The sequence below is a fragment of the Lithobates pipiens genome, unplaced genomic scaffold (genome assembly GCF_037356315.1).
Source record: "Lithobates pipiens isolate NorthernLeopardFrog02 unplaced genomic scaffold, aLitPip1_a1.2 Scaffold_18, whole genome shotgun sequence".
Classification (NCBI taxonomy): domain Eukaryota; kingdom Metazoa; phylum Chordata; class Amphibia; order Anura; family Ranidae; genus Lithobates; species Lithobates pipiens.
Genome location: NW_027507758.1, coordinates 222,033,789 through 222,049,972, shown reverse-complemented (window position 1 = coordinate 222,049,972; position 16,184 = coordinate 222,033,789). Strand labels below are relative to the sequence as shown.

Here is a 16,184-nt window from a genome sequence, read left to right as displayed (position 1 = left end):
GGATCCATTGGTGCAGAAGATGAGGACTAGACTGAAGGCATGGTCGCATCTCCCTCTCACCTTGATTGGGAGGATTAATTTATTTAAGATGAAGCTTTTGCCTGCTTTCCTCTATGTTCTCAGACATGCTCCAATCTGGATTCCTAAAAAAATATTCTGCATGATCAACTCTCTCCTGGTGTCGTTTCTCTGGGGCGCTGGACAGCCGAGGTTTAAGCTGACGGTGTTGCAGAGGCATTGGGGAGAGGGTGGTTTAGCTTGCCCGGACCTACACTCCTACTATGTGGCGGCCCTTCTGTCCCATGCCCACAATTGGCTGGTTTCGGATGAGTCCAACGCGGCGGTGGTTCTGGAGGCGGCGTCGTTGGGGTCATATGAGGCACTGAGAAACTTAATGTATCGTGGTCTTCGGGCCCCGTTCCCTCTTACTGCCGCAATGCGGGCGGTTGTGAGGGCATGGAACATAGCTAACTCGATGCGCCCAGTACCTTCGGGGCACATCTCTCCGCATAGTCCTCTTTGGTTTAACCCAAATTTACTGGAATTTGTCTCTATTCCTGACCCTAGTGTATGGGCCAGCAGGGGTATCAAATATATCGAGCAACTTTGTTTTGAGGGCAAAATACAGACCTTTGACAGGCTGAAGCAACAGTATGCCTTGCCTAACTCACATTTATTCAGATTCCTACAACCTAACCATGCCTTTCGATCACAGTTTGGAAACGCCCCAGTGGCGTTCTACACCTTGAGGCTAGAAACTCTGCTCAGGGACAATGATCTGTCTAAACCTCTGTCTGCTATATATAAGGTGTTACTCCCAAATGTTCATACCGGTCTGGAAATCCTGAGGGCAAAGTGGGAGGTGGATTCTTCCTCATTGGACACAGAGGACTGGGAGGACGTCTGGGAGTATCCTTTCTTACAGTTAGTGTCAGCCAGAGATAGATTGGTGCAATTTAAAATAGTGCAGGTGTTCGTAACTTGGGGACTGCCTGTATTTTTCTTTTATCAGTATCTTACATATACAGTAATGTAGCCAAAAATGCACATATGTGCTTCTATGTATGGTTCAGAGCTTAAAGGGGGGAGAGCAAGAGATACAAATTAAAGGTATGAAGACAGGAAATCCACAGAATAAGAATGAATTAAAAGCATAAAATTTCATTTTTTTTTGGTAATAGCATTCTGTGTGTAAGAGACATATCTATGGAGTTTCGATTCATGTTCATAAAAATATATTTTACTAATTTATTTTTATCAGAAAAATGTCCGTCTGGATTTGGACTTTCTGAAAAACCAAGAGAATTTGCACAAGAACATGAGGTGAGTAATAAAGCAGCAAGGCATTCAGCTTATAGGTGTGTAAAAAATATTATTTTTAAACTGTCTATATCATGAGTATATGAGTATCATATAGTTTTTGTTTGGTTACTTTTCATGTGTAACACCAGTTTATGAATAGGTTGAGCAAGATGCAGTTTTTATTTATTGTTGTTAGATAAAAGCTTAAAATACACAGTACCTGATAAAAAAAACTTTGTAACTTTGTAGCAGATGCAACAAACCTTATGCTATACTTTGGATTAATGCAATTTGTTCTTTCCCTGAGTTCATAGAAACACGCAGTAATATGAATGATGCACAGCATACAGACCCCTTTCTTGAATGATTCTAGGTTCAACAAAAGGCATTTTCTAAATTTCAAGAAACCTACTATTTAGGTGTCCGGACACATTTTCCCTAAATATCGCATGCGATCCTGAAACTGCCGTATTTACTACAAAACACTGAAAACACTCTGTAAATACCACATGAAAAGGCGTTAAACTCAATTTACAGAAGGAAATAAATAATTAAAACAATGCAGCTGCCTTTCTGTGGGGGATTCCCCCTTAAAATTCACTCAACCAGAAGTAAGAAACTGAAGCTATCAGTTTCCAACAATTTAAAGTGGGGTTCCACCCTAAAGTGGAACTTCCGCTCATCGGAACCCCCCCTCCGGTGTCACAATTGGCACCTTTCAGGGGGGAGGGGGTGCAGATACCTGTCAAAGACAGGTATTTACACCCACTTCCGGGCATAGACTCCCACGGGAGTCTATGCCTCTTCCTGTCCCTGTGCACTGTCTGCTGGGACACACACGGGTCCCAGAGACAGCGCGGACAATTCCTATTGAGCTGCGCGACTCTCGCATGCGCAGTAGGGAACCGATTGGTGGCGGCAGCTGCCGAGAGCCGAACGATCGATCGACCTCGGCTGCCGACATCGCTGGATCCTGGGACAAGTGAGTGTCCATTTATTAAAAGTCAGCAGCTGCAGTATTTGTAGCTGCTGGCTTTTAATATTTTTTTTCACAGTGAAATCCCTCTTTAAGTATTGGTCCAGGCATGCGGTATTTAAGGAATTTAAAAATATAATTGCCAAATTTGAGTAATCTCTTCCTTTTTTTGATCAGTTCTCTCAACAGTAATGCATCGAAAACTAACTATGGAAATATGGAAATCATTGGGGTTCATTTACTTAAAGTACAACTAAAGAAAAAACATTTTTTTTGGTTTTTTGATAGAGTAGAAGTGGATTAGAACACCTGTCAGGTTTTTATTGTTGTCTATGCTCCCATTAGGGAGATTCACCCTCTTTATTTGTCCGGTTTACGATTATCATTGAAAGAGAAAGTAAAAGAATGTCCCAAATTTTGGGTTGTCCCTAGAAAAGTAATAGAGGGCAAATGTTCCAATGGGGACACAGATGGAAAAAGAAAAAAAAAACAGGGGTTATAACCCCCCCTTACTCTATCCAAAATGGGAAAGTTTTGTCTATTGTTCCACTTTAAAGCAAATAGACTGTGCAATTTGCAATTCACTACAGAGCTTAGTACTTCAGGTAAAGCTTCACTTTACAAAGAATACCCAATCAAAGTCTGTGCCTTTAGTAAATCCACCCCATTACATTTGATAAATCCACCTCATTGCATTTAGTAAATCCACCCCATTACATGTAGTAAAATATACTTATTTTTTCCTGTAATTTCAGCAGATTTTTAGAGACTTTGTTTGTGAATACACAAGCATATACATCATTTGCTTCAAAAAGACCTCTCAATCAGCCCAGACATAATACACTATACATAGCACAATGGTCTAATCCCTTGTTAGGACATCTGTCATATATAGTTGGAATACGTTACTTTTTCACAATTATTTTTAGAGATATCTTCCCACAGATACGTGCCCACTGATATCATTGATCTTTTTAGTTACTGTATCTATATGGGGGTAATTCTTCCCAGTAACCAAAATTGTAAGGAGAAGTCTTCTCATTTACCATCACACGAATGTATCACGATGAGCGATGAAAAGGTTGAGAAAGGCTGCTTGAAAGTGTAACTAAAGGCAAAACTTTCTTTTTATTTTTGGATAGAATAATGGAGGGTTAGAACCCTGTCAGTTTTTTTAAATATTTTAAGCCATCACTTCCTGTCCCATTCTCAAAACACAAAATGAGAAGAAATGCAAATTCCTTGGGGTCTTCCAGGTCACCAGAACTAGTGTCCCCATTGGAAAATCCCCCCCTCTATTATTTTTCTGGGGACAACCCAAAATTTGTGACTTTCTTTTTTTTCACTTTGAGTAATGGTAAACAGGACAAATAGAGAGAGTGAATCTAAATACAAAATATCTTTATAAATGTCAAATATTGAATGAAAATAGTATCAAAAGTCACACACATATATAAATACCCTTCTTCCACTAATAAAAAAGAAAACATCTTTTTTTATTGGTGGAAGAAGGGTATTTATATACAGTATGTGTGTGAATTTTGGTACTATTTTCATTTAATATTTGACATTTATAAAGATCTTTTATAAGGATATTTCCTGTGAAAACAGCTTCCCTTTGACTGGCATTCTAGTGACATTTTTTCTTTTGTATTAACACATATGTTACAGGGAGAGCACTGACTTACTGAGTTGGCATATTTATACAGTTTAAACCATTTACCTATTTATTAACAATAAAAACTGACAGGGATTCAAATTATTCTCCTGTATTAATGCCACTGGATATTGCATGAGAAAAAATACTGCATAGTTTCATGAGATAAATACCACATATTTCAGAAAAATACAGCATGTGGTATTTTAGAAGGGTTTTTAGTGAATGGCAATTGTTTTTTTTGAAAAATGCGGTATTTTACGGCATTTCTTAAAGAAGCTGCTATCGCTTTGTGAATGTGTCCCAGTGTCACACATCAGCACGAAAACACCATAAACTAGCATGAATTTCGTTCCTTGGATACTGTCCCACTGCACGGAGCCAATTCCAGCTTTTAGGAAGGAGGACTATTGGTAAAATGTGAAAAAGTACCAGCAGTTTCGTAAACACGGTTGTATTGTGATTAATTTAATATTTTTCTGCCTGATACGGAATATTTTTCCACTTTTTATACATGGAAACGCCTTGGAATGTGAACAAAAAGAAACAAGTGTTATGCTTCAATATAGTTCTTGTTGTATAATGCCACAAGCTTTAAAATAAAAAAAAGCCTTGATTTTTCCTTATCGTACCTATTATTTTCAATTATTTAAGAACAACTAAAGGCAAAACTTTTATTTTTAGTTTTGGACAGAGTTAGAACACATGTACGTTTTTATTGCTGTCTGTGCCCCCGTTAAGGAGATTCATCCTCTCTATTTGTCCTCTTTACCATTATCATTGAAAGTGAAAATAAAATAAAATCTAAAATTTTGGGTTTTCCCCAGAAAAGTAACGAGGGGAAATCTTCTGATGGGGACAATAGTGCTGGTGACATGGGGTCCCCAAGGGATTCCCTTAATTTTCAGGGATTTCCTCGCAGTTCCTGTTGTGGCTATGGGACAGGAAGTGAAGGAAAATATCCGCATTGGGACACAGATGGCAAAAAACAAACCTGACAGTGGTTATAACCCTACCTTGCTCTATCCAAAATTAAAACATACTTTAATATTACATTTAAGTAAAGAGGTTGTAAAGGATCAACCTTCTGAGTGCAGTAGCCACCCCCCAGCCCCTCCTAATGCTTACCTGAGCCCCAGGTCTCTTTCTCCTCATTGGCTGAAACAGCATAGGGAGCCATTGGCTCCTGCTACTGTCCATTATAGCCAGTGAGCCAATTAGGAGAGAGTGGGGCACACACAGGGTAGCAGCTCAGAAGCTTGGAAGCTGCTTGCTATGGGGGCACTTTGCATAGGTAGGGCCCAGGAGTGCCGGCAGAGGACCAGAGAAGAGGATGATTGGGGCAGCTCTGTGCAAGACTACCGCACAGAGCAAGCAAGTACTGTAGGACATGTTTTTTTTTTTTTAACTGCCTTTAATACAGGCGTACCCCACTTTTTAAGTACACAATGGGGTTTATTTACTAAAGATGGAAAGTGCAAAATCAGGCTCACTTCTGCATAGAAACCAATGAGCTTCTAACCCCAGCTTGTTCAATTAACCTTTATAATAAAACCTGGAAGCACATTGGTTTATATGCAGAAGTGAGCCTGAATTTGCACATTCCAGCTTTAGTAAATAAACCCCATTGTGTACTTAAAAATGGGGTAAGCCTTGTATCACTTTATTATTATTGCAAAATTACTATGCCTGCTAGGCAAAATTATGGGGGTGTTTAAACTGGTATAATTTAAAGTTATGTTAAAGTAAAGTGCAGTGCTAAAATATGAGTACAATTCTATTGAATAAAATGTACAAAACTAAGTAAATGTCCATAAGTGAAAATATGGGGAGCACTGTAGGTCCTAATAGTGATAAACCAAAAAGTAGTCCAGTGAAATGAAAAAAAACAAACAATCCAGGTGTATGGAAACAATAATATATCAGACTGTAAGTGTCACATAATTAGTGAAAAATTGATAGAAGAGCCACCACCAAAGTCAGCAATCACTTACCGGAACGATTGAACTCAGATAGGTGTACACCTAATGAGTCAGTCAGGCTTTTGTGAGATACCAGGGATGGTTCAGGCTCACAGCACTTTAAAAGCATATGGATAAAACCAAGTAATGCAGTGGCATGAGCAGCTCTGCTGATGCCACTGCGTTACTCGGTTTTATCCATATGCTTTTAATGTCTTCTTAAATGTGAGTGACCATTTTATAATTTTTTCAATAAATGTTTTACATTTAAAATGGAATCACACTATGTGGCCCCATTTTTCTCCTTTTGCCATATTTCATATTGAGAGGAACCGCTTATGAATTGCAGTCATTATACCTATGGTGGATACCTATTGATGTCACTACTTTAACGGATCCCTACCAGATTGGTCTATATTAGAGTCGTGGTAGCTGTACCTTTCCTTGGGTGTGTTACACAAAAAGCTTGGTTGACCCATCAGGCATACGCCTAGCTGGGTTCAACTTGTCTGGTAAGCCTCTTTCCTTACGGTGGTGGATTATCTACAGACAACCAGTTCACCCAGATTCACAGTCACATTATTCTTTGCCAAATCATATGGACTATATGCACTTTATATGCACTAACACTGTTGGTTTGCGTAAATTTTTCATTATTGTTGGGCAATCTTAATTTGTTGAGTATTTATCTGCACATTTATATACTGTATCAATTTTTATTGGAAATAATCTCATTGTTTATTTAATCTTCATCAGCGCTGCACTATATTACTTTATTCATTCACGTATCTACAGATTATCTGATGTGCTGCCAGCTATCACTATTTGTATAAGACAGCGCGTTTTTTTCCACATATTTTTTATATATATCCTTTATATATAGCACTTTTGGACAGCGCAGTATACGTTTGTATATTTCACTTTGTTGATAGTTTAAAGTTAACCAGGATTGAGTAGAAATAACAAAAAATTGCCTGTTTAAAGAGTAATGTAAGAATACAGATATATTAAACAGCATTGTTTCTGAAAAATTATTTCTACAATTTTTTAAAGAGTGAACATTTTAATTTTAACAAAAGTCCAATATCTTCTTTAAATAGGGCAAACATCTGAAGTCTGTATCTCCCAAGGAAGATCATGAAAATATAATTCAGCAGCTTGAGCAAACCATTGAAAATTTAAAGGCTAAACTTGCTGAACACGAAAAGCAATATAAACAATCAAACAGTTCTACAAATAATGCACAAGATCAAAATACTGAATTATGTGTACTACTAAAAGATGGCAACCAAAACGCATTATCAAAATTTGTTGAAGGAAAATCTGTGCAGACTTCACCCACAGAGGAGTTTGCCTTAAATGGAGGAGCTACAATAACTGATAATAAAGTTGTACAAGTCGTTTCACCGGTTTTGGAAAGCAACTCGCAGCTTACACATTATTCTGTAGATTTAACTTCAAAGTCACAACAGTCTTCTGCGGAGTCCACTAATAACTCTGCAGAATACAAAAAATCTCAATTAGACAATAATATTTCCTCATCTGGAGCCATAACACTTTCCCCACAATTGTCCCCACCATTAACCTGTGGAAATGCTGTTACCAATGGCTTTTTTGAAGGCCCGACTACAACTGCAACACAAATTAATCCTTCTTACACTAATGCACATCATATGGATGTTACCAGTTCTTTACCACTCACATTGGACTCAAGACTGTGCATACAAGACCCTTTACTTGGTCTCCCATCTCATTCATTATCTAGCTCACATCAGTCTATTCATAATCACCCAAGGCTTGCTTCAGGTCTAGCACTGCATCCTTCTGCCTTCTCATCTGAAATGTCACGTCTGGTTCCATTTTGTACTACAATTCCTCCTCCTCCACCAGTACCTGGATTAAATTCAGTCAGTGGTCCTCAAGCTACTCTACCTCAACAACCATGTAACAACTCAATTCCTCCCCCACCTCCACTACCTCAGCAATCACAAGTATCATGTCCTACTACAGTTCTTATCTCTTCACCATCACTACCTTTTTGTACGGGTACTGAAGTTTCATCCTTCCATCCTCCTCATCCACCTCCACCACCTCCTTTATCCTTACTTACAGGTGACACTACAGTGCCTCCTCTGTTACCAGGCTCTGCTGCAATTCCTGCTCCTCCCCCTCCACCTCCGCTTCCTGGTAGCAATGCAGCTTATTATTTTCAACCATCTTCTATGACAGATGCAAGAGTAGTCTGCCCTCCTCCACCTCCAGCACCACCTTTACCACCACAACTAAATATGGCTGTAATTTCTCCTTCACCACCCCTTTTACCATATGGTGCTGCTGCAATTCCTCCTCCTCCTCCTCCTCCTCCTCCACCACTGCCACTACCAGGGTTTAACTCTGTTTACCATCTTCAGCAAACCTCACAATTGAATTCAGTTACAGTTCCTCCTCCTCCTCCCCCTCCTCCTCCACTACCCCCACTACTAGGTTCTATCAGCCTTCAATCTATTCCTCCTCCCCCTCCACCACTACTACCAGGCACTACTGCCATTCAATGTATTCCCCCTCCGCCACCACCACCACCATTACCAGGCACTGCTGCTATTCAATCTATTCCCCCTCCTCCTCCACCACCACCACTACCAGGCACTACTGCCATTCAGTCTATTCCCCCTCCTCCTCCACCACCACCACTACCAGGCACTGTTGCAATTCAGTCTTTTCCGCCTCCTCCTCCTCCACCACCACTACCCCCATTGGCTAATATGGCAGCTCCTCCTCCACCACCTCCACCACCACCTCCATTAATTCCTCCTCCATTTGGCGTCTCACAAAATTCCTCATCATTTTCATGTTTTGTTCAGACTCAACCACCCACATCATTACCAGGTTTTCTTCAACCTCCTCTGCCAGCTGGTTTTTTAGCAATGGGATTGAGTCATGAGAAAGGAACCAGAAAAGCTGCTATCGAGCCGACAAAGCCCATGAAGCCCCTTTACTGGACAAGATTTGAATTGCATGCAAAGAGGTATTTCAGTAAAACTTCTGAAATGTATATGTGTTTGAACATGTTCAACAGAACTGCAAATAGGCTTAATTGGTTTGTAATGCAGTGCTGACTATGGCAGACATTCAAGTTGCCTGATGTTAATGTGTTTATTATTAACGATATATCAATACAATGGTGAATCAGAAATAATCTTTTAATATATCCATCCTAGCTTAAAAATAATAATGACCGGGTGCATGATCATTCAATTAAACTTTAGACATTGAACTGAAAGGGGACTAAAAGATACTGAAAGTTACCAAGATCTTTTTTTTTTTCCACTTTATCTTTTATTAAGGGTAGCAAAGAATACATTATCACAATATGCCATCAATTACAGTCAAATCCATTTAACAGCAGTCAGGTTATTTTCATATTTACACAAAGTCCCACCTGTGATTACACCTTTACCTATTACCTTATTCTTGTAAAATATGCGGGGGCCAGGATCTTATTTATATCTATTATACAAGATTTATATAGTTCTTTAGAATTTGAGGGTAAACAGTACAAATACAATACACTTTAATACAGTAGGAATCAGAGAGCTTAAAATCTTATGGTTTAATAGAATGATCAGACGATTTTTGTGCATGAATAAGCTCATATTCAATATGCCGACTGATACATAGGATCACATAGGAAAGCCTTCAAAACTGTTTTGTGTATGGTCACCCTTGAACTGTAGTTTTTTTCTTTATTTATTTCCTATTTCACTGTGGCATACAGAAATGTTTTCTATTTTTCAGTATTCAATCTTTCAAAACATGTTTGCCAACCATTCTCCACCAAGCTAATAAAAAAGAGAATTGAATGTTGGCAGTTTTGGAAAATGATGGGCATGTGGGGAGGTGCAGGGTGGTGTGATGACAGTAAACGCACAGAGTCCATTTGCTGAGAACGAAAGTTGTATTCTGTATTGCAGAATCAAGTAGTTCACAACAAACCCGTCAGGAAGATCCCTGACCGGGAACACTCACAGTATACAACAGCAGTGTGTAGTGGAGAAGGTCTCAGATGTGCTGACAGCATCTGTCTTAAGGGACAGAATGTGGCCTGGTTAGTCTGTACCCAAATGGGGAGGCTTCCAGGAAGGATGGCATGTCCCTATTCTTTCTCTACTCGTCTGGAACCTCTCCCTGACACTAACTGTCCCTGTCAGACAAGTGACCTGTTCCTACACTACTGACACGCAAAATGCGTACCAAGCTTGGGAGCCAGGGCCTTAAATAAGCTCCGCCTGACTCAAGATGGGTGCTAGAGTCACATGGGGTGGCAGCATTCAATCAGACATCTAGGAAACCAAAGAGGAATCACGTTCCTCTTGATTTCCTCTCTCCCTGTAATGCCGCTGCAGTTTAGCGCCACCTGCAGTGGAGAAAGTAGACTGCACCTGCCTACTAGCAGATAATTTAATTTGTCATACTTTGCTAAAATAAAGAAACGAGAAAGGGAGAGAAAGGGAAAATGTATGAAAGTAATAGATGAAAACATGCTAACTGTAGGTAATGTGGCTCTGAACGGATGCAGCTGGCAAAATCCACACTGCAAGGAGTGGCAAAAAATATTCAGAATAAGGCCATTTTGCACATGCTAAATGTGCATTGGGGTCCCTTTACAGAGGTTTGCCAACCTGTAGTCAAACTATGAAACTTTATAAAAAAAAAAAAAGTAGTTCTTACATATTATGTTTGAAACATGCTGACAGTACAAGCTTTTTAATGTTTTGAGGGCAGAAGACTGCAAATGAATTACTACATAATAATAAGTGAATTTATCTGTGCACATTATCTTTATTATCTAATTATGTAGAATACATTTAATAACATTTCCCTTTACAAAAATGGGACTTTAAATATGCAATTGCCACTGCAGCAGTACTTTCATGTGCAATCATTCAGTTGCTGTTTCTGCCACTGGAAAGTTTCAGATCTGCATAGAGATACTGGAACTCCAAAACATATGTAGACAAGCTGAAGGACAACACTGCCATAACAGTGGATCATATTTGCCAACCAGATCCGCGTTCCGCCACTCAGACTAGTTACCCGGATTTCCCCTTTACATTTCTAAAGATATATATATATATGTTTGTTATTTTATAAATATTATTGATGCAACAGTTAATCATTAATTACACTCTTTATTTGCTCACAGAGATTTTACCAACCCTCTAGTTTGGGAATCTGTTAGTGAACCCAAGGTAGATGTTCATGAGTTGGAAAGTTTGTTTTCAAAAACTGCAATTAAAGAAAAAAAGAAACCCATTTCTGATACAATAACCAAGACAAAGACAAAGCAAGTAAGTTGCAAAGTTATTTATTACTGTAGTGCAAATACACTTATATTATTTACTTTTGTAAAGGCTGAAAACTGCATAACAGTTAATTTTGGCAAGCACATTAAATATGTGTTTTGTTTGTTTTTTTATGTAAAAGAATATAAAGAACTTTTATTGGTAAGCCTGCATAACTGTAATCATTTAGCCATGGTTCATCCAGCGCGGCTTTGAAGTTGCGATACTTCGGTGCGTTTTCAAAGCCGCTCATCAGTGCGATTTGCACTGCCAATTTATTTGCGGCTTGCGACTTCATTTAACAGAAGTCCATGCAAGTTACAATGAAATCTGTAAAAGTAGTACAGGATCTTTTTTCATAATTGCTGTGACATGAGTCACGGCAATATGAATGGTCCCATTGTTAGCAATGGGGTGCAACTTGTCATACAATTTGGAACTGTCAACATGTGCGAACAGGCACTAAAGACACAATATTTAGAATATACTCTATATTACCGAAAGGATTGGGACACCTGCCTTAACAAGCACATGAACTTTACTGGCATCCCAGTCCTAGTCTTTATGGTTCAATATTGAGTTGGCCCACCCTTTGCAGCTATAATAGCTTTTACTCTTCTGGGGAGGCTGTCTACAAGGTTTAGGAGTGTCTCTATGGGAACGTTTGACCATTCTTAGAGAAGTGCATTTGTGAGGTCAGGCACTGATGTGGACAAGGAGGTGTGGCTCGCAGTCTCCTCTGTTATTCATCCCAAAGATATTCTATCGAATTGAGGCCAGGACTCTGTGCAGGCCAGTTAAGTTCCTCCACCCCAAACTCGCTCATCTATGTATTTATGGACCTTGTTTGTGCACTGGTGCGCAGTCATGTTGGAACAGGAAGGGGCCATCCCCAAAGTTGGGAGCATGAAATATCCCAAAATGTTTTGGTATGCTGATGCCTTAAGAGTTCCCTTCATTGGAACTAAGGGGCCAAGCTCAATCCCTGAAATACAACCCCACGCCACAATTACCCCTCCACCAAGTTATTTGAAACAGTGCACAAAGCAAGGTCCATAAAGACATAGATGAACGAGTTTGGGGTGGAGGAACTTGACTGACCTGCACAGAGTCCTGACCTCAACCCGATAGAACAACTTTTAGATGAATTAGAGCAGAGACTGTGAGCCAGGCCTTCTCATCCACTTCAGTGCCTGACCTCACAATTACGCTTCAAACTTACCCATAGACACACTCCAAAACCTTGTGGACGGCCTTCCCAGAAGAGTTGAAGCTGCTATGGCTGCAAAGTGTGTGCTAATACAACTGACTAAGACTATGATGCCATTAAAGTTCATGTGCGTGTAAAGGCAGGCATCCCAAAACATTTGGTAACAGTGTGTATGTGTATATATATATATATATATATATATATATATATATATATATATATATCGCTATATAGAGATATATATCCTGAAGACCCCCAAAATCATGCAGTTTTGAACAGTAGGGGGTATTTATGGTGAGAAAGATCCAGCTAGGCATAAGTCAGTATATAATCCAGGGTATTCAGTAGAGCATCACTGATACTTGTCTGGTGCTATGGGTTTAAAAATATATGTTTTGCACTCTCAAGTTTTAGTAAATAAACTCCAATATATGTAAAATATAAGACTGCTTTTATTGTCTGACACTCCTTTAAAAAAAATTTTTTACTTCAGAGTTCAGACAAAAGTCAATACATTTCCACCAGTTTATCATGTTGAGGTATGTTCATATGATCCTCCTAGAAAGACCTCACAACCCACTACTTGTCTACTTTATGTTTTTAGCTAATAATTGTACACATATTTGTACTTTCCCTGTCACTTGGAGTCAATTCATGCAGTGGAATGAGAATAATTTCCAACAAATGACATTTGTTTCATTGGGATAGTTAAAAGAGATGGATATATAATATTACACAAAGATGAATAAGATTGGAAGAGATAGTTAATTATTGTTTCATTCTCAACAGGTTGTTAAGCTCTTAAGCAATAAAAGATCACAAGCTGTAGGAATATTAATGTCTAGTCTTCATTTAGACATGAAAGATATTCAGAATGGTAAGCATGATCATTTTTAAAAAACTACAATATTTTAATAAATTAAAGATCGTGTTTACATGTGTGTTTTAGGGCTTATGTAATATATGATCTATGAGTCAAATGGGAATTTTTATGTGTATTCATGTCAGGAAGAGTTAATCCCTTCATGCCGACCATATGCAAATATGCAGCCCCATCGGACTGGGCTTTTTGTCCGTGGGCCCCATATATATATATATATATATGTATCTCCCTTTGTGCTGGGATCGTGACACATGGCATCCCAGCACAGAGACCAGGGCCTCACCAAGAACCCCAGGCCCCATTCTAACAATAAGGACCAGGAACGGCTGATTCTGAGTCACCTGATCGCTGTGATAGCCTCTGATTTGCTATCACAGTGATCAGTCACTGTGAAGCCTGCCCCCATTTTTTTTGTCTCTGTGATTGGATGAGAGAACATTGTAGCATTCTCTGTCCTTGCAGAGATATTTAAAAAAAAGTGTGTGGAGGAAAAAAAAGGTTTGATCTAGGTCAGTGCCAGAGTTAGTGTTTGGGTCAGGGTCAAAGGTCAAGGTCAAAGGTCAGGGTCAATATTTTTGGGACAGAATTTAATTTATTTTAAATTAGTATTAGTGTCAGTGCGTTTTGGGTAGAATTAAAAAAAAGTAAAATGCACACTATTGTTTCTGGGCTGTACTACGGTACATACACCAGGTAAAATACACATACAGTATGTGGTATTGCTGCAATCGTCAGGAGCAGGAGTATTTAATTTGGGTCGTTCTTTGGTGGTAGGTTATGGTAGTAGCAAGAAATATAGAGTTAAATAAAATAAAAAAATTTTTTTTTTACCATTTTGGGCCAGTTTTCCTTTGCTAATAAACAAACAATCAGGAGATATCCATTAACATTTACCAAGTTGTAAAGATATGTACACATGTCACAATTGCAAAATCGGGCTTAGGCATTGAGATTTGTTTTACACTTAGGTGCGAAGGAGTTAAAACCTATATACAGTATGTCAAACACTAATATGTAATTATTTTAGACATAGTTAAAGTATTCTGGCATATACTGCTAGCAATTAAAAATATAGCCGTAGTAGCATTGTAGTAGTACTGATTACTACAGAAAGTTTGTCTTTTAAGTGATAACCTTGTATTTGTTAACTCAAGTTAATAAAGAAGCACATTTTTGGGACCTGTTAGCTCCTTTCCTCAGGATTTATACAAATCTGTAAGAGAAAAGAAGCAAGTGATAAAAGGAATCCCGAAAGTTTGCATTTTTTATACCTGAGTTAAAGTATACACTTTCTGCAAATAAAAATATACACTCACAAATAGAATATGTAATGCTTACTTAAAATAATGAGGGTAGTCGGAAACAACTGTGATGGTAAAACAAGTTTGTTACATGAAGTAGCGATTTCAGAATCACCATGATTGCAGGCATGCCTCTCCCTAACAGATATTACCCTTAGGCTGGGTTCCCATTGCCGTATGGAGCGGTTCACAGCAGGGGTCCGGTGCATCCATGTTCACCATTTCAAGTCCGATTTCGGTTAAAATTTTTGGCTGAATTCAGACTTGAGACGGACCAGAAGGTGCACAGGACTTCTGTGCAATTCGCTCCAAAGCCGCTCCAGAGATGTGTGAACTAGCTCCATTGAGAGGCAGTCACAATCTCCTGACATGCGAATTGAATGCAGGGAAATCCACATCCAATTCGCAATAGTGTGAACCCAGCCTCAAAGTAGCATACCAGGCACATGCAACATACTCAATTCAAAAACATATGTAAACTGGTTTATTATTGCTAAAGAATTTGTAATTCTCTTGAACTACTCCTGTGATTCACTGACCTTCGCAGAGCTTGTGCTAAGCACCCCTTTGAAAAAATTCTATGTGAACAGTAAGGAACCAGAGTTGTAACCACATTAGAGAGTAGAGGCACATGATTAGGTGTAAAGGATTTTTATTCAGTAATCGTGAAAAAAACAAAAAAACAATAATGAGCACAGAAAATTGTGTGAACTGCAAAAAGCAACCAACCCCGAAGAAATCTAAAGCACTAGAGAAAGGAAATCCAGTGAATAAAATAATCGGCAAACAAGTACAAAGACAAATTCTATAAAAAATTTACACGTGGCAGGGTAGACACAGAGATCTGAGTTCTCACCTCGGATGCTAAAGTCGAGGGGCACATCAACGACAGGGTCCCCTCCTGCCTTTGTGCCAACTGTCTACTGTATGCTGTACAACCAGGCTGTCAAAACAACAGCCCAGTCTTACAGATTATATTAGGAAAATGGCTCTCTCACTCTAATTAGTAGATAAGTGTGATAGCTGGCCCGCTCTGTATCAGGAGGGCTGGGATTTCCCCTGACACATGGAGCACAGAGGACCACCTGTCAAAGTGACAGCAGACTCAGCTGGGATAAATTAAACTCGGAAGGTTAGCTAAGGAAAACGAGGAAAGAGTTTTTTGTTAACTATCATTTTTTATGATTTCCGTAAGAATTTTAGGTTTTAAAGCATTTCCCAGGGTGGGTTTTCTGATGGTGACAACAGTGTACCTTCTGTATTATAAGTTGAAATGCCCACTTAAAGTTTTCTTAAAAAGCCCATGTAACATGGTTACCAGGGATGTGATATATACACACACACTATACACCCTGCCCCACACACTCTGCAGAAAATTGGGCCTTAGGTGTTGGTGGTACCAGAACACTGTAAGCTTTCACAGTTACTCTTGTTGGGTGCAGAAATGGGCCCTGCTGTGAAATATTATATAAAAAAATTGTAATTACATGCCCCTGTTACATGGTTAGTAAGGTTGAATAAAGACACCAGACCATCCAGTTCAACCTGAGTG

General features: G+C 39.0%; 1 protein-coding gene across 2 annotated transcripts in view; it reads left to right on the top strand.

The window, feature by feature from the left end:
- FMN2 (formin 2) overlaps positions 1-16,184 on the top strand; it is a 160,233-nt gene that overhangs the window by 52,298 nt on the left and 91,751 nt on the right. For both annotated transcript variants that reach the window (XR_013276687.1, XM_077486613.1), the window contains exons 4-7: positions 1,262-1,323; positions 6,997-8,921; positions 11,100-11,244; positions 13,238-13,325. Coding sequence is in view for 1 of the 2 variants with exons in the window: in XM_077486613.1 (XP_077342739.1) it covers positions 1,262-1,323; positions 6,997-8,921; positions 11,100-11,244; positions 13,238-13,325 (2,220 nt within the window). In the remaining variant the exon portion in view is untranslated. The remainder of the gene's footprint in view (positions 1-1,261; positions 1,324-6,996; positions 8,922-11,099; positions 11,245-13,237; positions 13,326-16,184) is intronic.